The sequence below is a fragment of the Egretta garzetta genome, unplaced genomic scaffold (genome assembly GCF_000687185.1).
Source record: "Egretta garzetta isolate BGI_Z169 unplaced genomic scaffold, ASM68718v1 scaffold769, whole genome shotgun sequence".
NCBI lineage: Eukaryota > Metazoa > Chordata > Aves > Pelecaniformes > Ardeidae > Egretta > Egretta garzetta.
This window is the reverse complement of record NW_009260831.1, coordinates 240175-247166: the sequence shown is the minus strand read 5'-3', so window position 1 is coordinate 247166 and position 6992 is coordinate 240175. Positions and strand designations below refer to the sequence as shown.

At 40.3% G+C, this 6992-nt stretch overlaps 1 protein-coding gene and 1 non-coding gene across 2 annotated transcripts in view; both read right to left on the bottom strand.

Moving 5' to 3' along the window:
- The window catches only part of TIPIN (TIMELESS interacting protein), an 8043-nt gene extending 1063 nt beyond the window's left edge, over positions 1–6980 (bottom strand). The window contains 8 exon segments of the mRNA XM_035902336.1: position 1; positions 4–30; positions 1889–1952; positions 2515–2637; positions 3698–3773; positions 4683–4770; positions 6018–6176; positions 6561–6980. The exon segment at position 1 is cut by the window's left edge and continues 158 nt beyond it. Coding sequence (XP_035758229.1) covers position 1; positions 4–30; positions 1889–1952; positions 2515–2637; positions 3698–3773; positions 4683–4770; positions 6018–6150 — 512 coding nt within the window. The 5' untranslated portion in view covers positions 6151–6176; positions 6561–6980.
- Positions 826–962, bottom strand: LOC118453107. Its single transcript, XR_004843050.1, has one exon.
- Positions 6981–6992: the final 12 nt, after the last annotated feature.

Below are 6992 nucleotides of genomic sequence, written 5' to 3'. Positions count from 1 at the left end.
TATCCAGCCCGTTGCTTTCTCCTCCACCATCTGGTTAAAAGTGAGGGAGTGGGAGGGGGAAGAGGGGCAGAAATCAGTACTTCAAACCCAGAGATATCTACGGCTAAATACGTGTCAGGAGAACATTTTAAAAGCATTTCTATGTTCTACGTTTTACAGCTGTAGTGACAGCTGAAGATCATTCTGTAGTTTAGTTTTAATGGGCAATTTTCTGCCTAGGTCTACATACCTGATATTCAAAGTACACAACAAACACCTATCGGAGATCCCAAATGCACAACAATAATAAATACCTGAGCTCAAGAGGCATAGCTCTGTGTACTGAGGTAGCAATTATGAGCTGTGCCGGAAGGTTAAAAAGAGACGGTTAATTCTGGCAATCCTTACTGAAAGGCCAGGTCGTGTTCTTCCCACCCCTACTAATACGACCTTTGGGAAGTGGCAGGACTAGTTACAGGAACCAGACATTGAACAGTCAGGTTTGAATGCAGTATGTTCCTATCATAGAATATTTACTCCTCTGCCAACGCTAACACATGCAAAATGGAGGCAGTCTAACTCTGTTAGACAAACTTTGCCTTCCAACAGAGCAGCAGAGCACACTGAAGAGTGCCTGAGGCCAAGCACGCTTGTGCCTCTGTGCCACTTGAAGCCTGTAAAGAGAAATTAGCTGACAACAAGGTTCTGGGTTTTAATACAATAGCTGCAGTTTTTATTTCAAAACTTTAAGATACCAACTCAAGTTTTTCGACTGAAGACTGACCGCTTGTAGCGGTACACTCGCTAACATGGTTCAAGACCAGATCAGCACTGCATTTAAATAGAAGTGTATGGAACCATCGCACAGAAAAATCTGATAACTCTACAGACACTGTCGGCAGGAACCATTTGCTTTGCTCTTTGTGGCTGCTTAGGGTTGCATTCCATTTCTAGCAAATGCAGCCAACAGCAAAGACAGCCACATGGCACTAACTGCCCAGAGGTCGTCCCCACAGGTGAGGCAAGGCTTCACCATCAGTTACCTCGCCCACCAGAACACCCTTCCCAAGCACTGGCTTGTCCGGAGGTTGAGGTTCATGTGAAGACAAACTGGACAATGGGTAGATAAGCGTTTCAAAGATTCACGGTGAAAATGTGAACACCCACAAAGGACCTTAGGAGCGACTATGAAATTCTCTTGTTTCTGCTAACAAAGTTTCTTTCAAACTACCAGGTAAACTCTACTCCCTCGTATTAAAAAAAATAAATAAAAATTGTTTATTTCTACTCTATCTAAAACAACCATGTGATTGGAAGAGACTCTTGAATTATCTACTTGTTAAGTGGCTGGATTTTGATACTGGAAGAAGAAATACTCGATAGCAGCTATACGCCAAGACTGACAAACAGACCCAGCAGTGCCCACAAGCATTAATGAGTACTTGCCTATAAAGGTCACTATGCCTCGACTACCCTGGAACAGCCTGCAGTACCAACAGTGTAAAGAGTCTTTGTTCTGTGTTAGCAAGATCCAAGAGCTCTTCAGACTGCACGCTCATAAAAACACAACACAAACCAGTACGTTCACTTAATAATTGCAGTTTGGGATTTTTTTTTTTTGGAAGAACTTTTCTAACAATGCTGGTAATAATACCCATCTTCCATTTCCTTTTAGTATACCATGCATTGGCTTTATTTCTCTCTCTCTGTGTAGCATTTTAGTCCCAAGTACCCGTTCAGTTTTGTAATCGTAAGTCTCGCAGAAGCTTGGTTTTAAAACAGAGGACCACTCATGTTTTTCCTAATGTAGCAGAAATTGTCATTATGATTATTCATTTCTGGTCAGTAGGAGGGGAAGTAAAGTAATTTTAAGCGCTGAACTACTGAACAAGCAGCATAATGAGCATACCTTCATTACTGGCAAAGTCTTCATGTAAAATAGGAAGATCAAGTCTAATCCGCTTTAGGCAGGTCTGCGAATGAGAGATTAAAATACTGATATCTAATCTGTAGCAATCTTTTGTGCAACATTACTACATTTTTAATACTACTCCAAATTTCTCCTTACACTTCAGTACTCTGAAAAAATATTCCTTTCGCTACATGTCTGACTAACAACTTTTAAAGCCATGGAACCTTTTCCTAGTCCTTCTTCTACCACCTAGCCAGATGAAGCAGCATTCTTTTAAGTCTTCCTTTGCAGACTCAAATATTAAACGAAACAACCCCACCCCCCCCAAAAACCAACCAGTTCCAGCACTCCTAAGCAAATTACTTTGGTTAAAGATGTCCTGAAAAAGCTGAAGCCAATTCTCTGAAGTACTAATTCAAATAAAGAAAGGTTACATCTAGACATAAATAGTTCAAATATGGCAAAGAGCTTTTTTTAAAAAGAGAGAAATAAATTTAAGTAACATTATACTCCTTAGCAGTATGCACAACTTAAGCCTTCTTTTGTTGTGTGATTGGTCTCTAAACCTACCTCTTACACTATTCAGTACTGCATGAGAAGAAACTGCCAAGAACAATACGTACCTGAACCTCCTTTTTGCTTCCCAAAGACTCTACTCTGTCAATAAAATCCTCAAATTGCAATTTTGGAAATAGCCTATGAGCCCAGTGTTCCATATGTCGTATGAGTGTCTTCAGGTCTTCTGCCTAGAGCACAAAACAAGATAACCAGCTAGTAAAAGTTGACTAAGTCAATAGACTGCAGAGGGAAACATCACAGTAACATTTCTGGAAATATTAAGCACCTGCAGTTTGAAAGTCTCGTGAAAATTTAAGTAATACGAATGCGTGGGTAGCCTTTCCTCCCACAATCAAGTCTAAGTGAAATTTCAAGCTATCAGAAGCACAGCAATCAGAATTCAGGAAAAGCATTTGCATATACTGTAAGACAGCTGACAGGCTTCTGAGAAGTTGCTCATAAAAAAAACCCTAGGTCTGAACCCAGGGTGAAAAAAAATCCATAGGGGCACCTCTGGCATTTATTGTGATGTTTAGAACACACAGAAAAATGTACCAGATAAGGTTATTTAGATGTAAAGGTTTTTGCTCAGATCAGGAGTATTGCCTAGTTCTTCACTTACAACTGCCTCCAGTTGTAAAGAGAAAACTTTTACCATGAATGTTCTGTAAACCAGAGATGCCCAGGCATCCTTGCAAGCGCGCCAGTAGTCCAATGATATTTAAAGAAAAATAGATGCTGTGTGTTTAAGCATATCCAAGACAATGAGGCAGTTTGTAGAGAAAATACTGCTTTCTCTTTGCTTCAGTGGTATGTCAATTTTTTTCCAATATTAAAAACTTTGGGATAGAGGTGTGACAAAAGCCAGAGGACTTGCACTAAGAAAGGAAACGGATCATGAAATGAGACAGTGAAGACATTCCAGATGTAGTAGGCAGTCTTACAAGCCTGTTCCAATTAAAAAAAAAAAGCCTCTTTCTATGGACAATACAAAGAGTCACAGACATGATATTCTAGTTTTGAATTAGAGGAAAACAGTTTTAAGATCAAAACATGGATTTTGTTAAAACATTTGTGTGTTTGGGGTTTTTCTTAAATTCACAACTAAAGCCCTATCAGGGTACATTCAAATATTGTTAGAAAGCCGGCTAACCAGAGTGTAGCATCAGCTCCCCCCACATCAGATGGGCAGCAATCAAGTCTAAATAAACCTGCCAGGAAACAAAACTGAAGCTCACTGTGTCTTACCTCGTGCCCCTTACCCTTGAACTTTACGTTGTCAAACATGTGTCTCAGGGCTGGAAGTCCTCTTTCTGAAACTAACCTGTTAATAGGAAATGGGCCAAGTTATTTGAACCCCATACTTTCTTGTTCTAATTAAAAACAAACAACAAAACAAAAAACCAAAACCATACAGCCTCACATTCCTTTAAATAGCCTAAAGCTACAGAGCTCTATTTCAAAGATGTACAGAATTAGAAATCTTTAAGCAAACGTGCCAAATAGGGTAAAGACTCTGTAAGACCAAAGACTTATTTGGAAAATTCACCATACATATATTCCTAGTCCATGGAGCTTTTTCATTTTGATTACATGGAAAAATCAGTTCTTACATCCATATTGGCCAAGTAAAACTAGTTAGATGCATGACCAGAGCATCCTCCTGTGGTATCACTAACTTAATCAGTACATATAAAATGGAAGAAACTGAAAGTTCAGATTCATTCCGTTGCTGATAAAGAACTTACACCACTTTTAATGATAACAGCACAGAAAATATTAAAATCCTTTTATCTTTAGACCGAGTTTATCCAGCTTGTACCCAAGTCATGTGTAAACATACTTTAAGTAGTACCTTACAGCCACTATTATAAAGAGATTTTATTTTGAAGCACACTTTTATTAAAGAAAGAAATCTACAGTACTATGTCCAAAGCAAAATAAAGAAGATTCAGCTAGAAGAGTCCTATGTATGAGTAACAAATATATTTTAAATTGTTAGTCATGTACTAAGTCCCAAAGAGACTTCAAGAAAGTTAGACCAGTAATAGCATTACACAGGTAAGCAAGGAATAAAAAGGTTGAGATAGAGCACGCAAGAGGCACTTTCATCTCCAAAACGCTTCATCTTTGACTTGGCTATGACCAAGCAGGGATCAAAGTAACCTTAAATCATTCCCCCACAGCCATACACCAAATTCATCACGGGGAGAAATATTCTGTAAAAAATTACCTCTGGGCATCTAGTTTAGGCATCGGTCTTTTAACTGTTTTCTGTGTAGCTGCAGCAGAATCCTTTGTTTGCGACTGCTGGTTTCCATCTGGTTCCAAGAAAGAAAATAACATATTTTAAGTGTCTAATGCAACTGACATCAACCAGAATTGCATCATGTACATTTTAAGTTTCCACCCCATCAAAAAGACAGCATCACAAATGTTCCATTGCAGGTATAGCACTCCAAACAAATGTCTGCATATTTCACCTTGCTTCTCCCACAAGACAGACTAGAAATAAATCTGTCTCTTCAAAATATGCTGAGAAATCAACTTTTCTATCAGGTTCCTTGAAAGGGAAATTTCCTAATTTTTGAACTTTTACATTGTGTTTCTGATGAGAAATGTATTGAAACGAGATGCTACTTCTAAAAGTTAAGAAACTCAAATTATCAACAAACATTGTTTGATAGCTGTGTCCCAAATTTCCACTCATAGATCCAAAAGACCTAAGCCACCAGCATCGCCTTCAAAAAAATAGAGAAAGAGGCAATGTGTCACCACAGTCAACGTCTCTTTAAGAACCGAAGTTCATATACTTTTTGATTAGGGCCAGTATATATATTATTTGACTGCAACAGACAAGGCACCACCACACGTTTCACCTCAGAGCGAGCAATTAGTTATCATACCGATTTCTTGGTTTACTTTGTGTTGCTTTGAACATCAGGAATTCAGAAGTTCTCCTTTTCACATACCAAGGAATTAAATCTATCCAAAATCTTATTTTCTATAGAACAGACAGAGCAGGGATCTAGGAAAACATATGTTTAACACTATAGGCAAATATGAGTAGAAGTAAACAATAGTTAAAATAAAATCTTTATACTTTCTATTAGCTTGTCCAGTACATAGCAAGATCTTTTCAAATACAAATAATTTTTACTGTCCTGAAGTGTCTTGGATTTTTCCTAGGTCATATGCTCTACAAAAATCTACCAACATCTCCCTGGAATACTATATTCACTACTCTTACTTCTTCTGAAACCCAAGTCATAAAGGGTAACTACTGCTCTATAATTATCTTTACCCACATTTTGTCAGAAGATCTTGAATTTTATAAAGATTTGTTTGTGTATGTATTTTCACAGAATCTACACAAATAAACTCTTCCCAAAGCTTGGAAGCATAGACTCGGTAACAATTTAAACTTACAAATTGCTTTCTTATCTACACAGAGGTATTTGTATGCAGTAAACTCGTGGCAGCGAAGTACACCACCAATAATACTGATTTCACAGCATTTCATTGTCTATACTGCAAAATGAGATTTTTAGGGGTCATGGGTGTTCACCTCCATTAGCTTGAGCCCATTCAGCATCGTCTCTTCCTGGAGAGGCAGGAGGTGGAAGAGGTGGGAACGTTTCATCTTCTGTATTCTCATAATCAGGAAGGTCAAACAAGTTGTTCTCTAAAGGATCTATCATTGCCACAGATCAACTTTTTTCCCCTCCTGCAGGAAATACCAAATGCATTTAAAGAGAAGCGAAGAAAAGGCTGCCACGGAAGCAGCTAAACATCAGTTACATACAACACATCTACAGCTTTTCCAGGAAAATATTTGCCAACCAGAAAAAACAGCACCATACAAATTAAGTAGCAGCTGCCGTACAGGCAGTGACACAATCCTGCCTCGCTAGGCCGAATAAAATACGGCTTGGTCGTGTTTCAACTCATCCAAGTTACTTGGGAGCGGCAGGTACGGGTCATAAGAATAACACAAAAGAAATGGATTCCTCACCAAAGCACTTATCAAGACAGCTATTTGCCACTCCCATCCTTGATTATCAGAGACTACGGGGAGGTTGGGCGGCAAGTCCTCTGGTTTACAGCTTACCCACTGAGAAACGCAGTCTGGAGGATTCCCCTTTTCCGGCTCCTCAAGCAAAGCTAATTCCAGAGACTTTAGCACACCAAGAGGGTTTAGGATGACCCGGTCTCTCACCACGGCTGCGTTCTCAAGGCTTCAGGAACAGCTCTTTCGTAAGGGAAAGTTGTCTCTCGGACGGTTTTAGTAACGCACGGCCACCCCCGGCAGCTCCGTCTACCCTGACCTTCGGAGGCGAGAGCCCTACCTCCGGGCTGCGAAACCCTGCCGGAGACGGAGGCTAAGGGAGTCGAGGGAGGGCAGTGAAGGAGCTCGCTAGGGTCTCCAGGGCCAGACCTGCCGGGAGCCACGGAGGCCCCGCTCCCCTCACACCGCCGGAGCAGCCCCGAGGCGTGCAGGGAGGGCTCTCCCCCCTCCCACCGGCGGGCAGCGGGGGGCCGC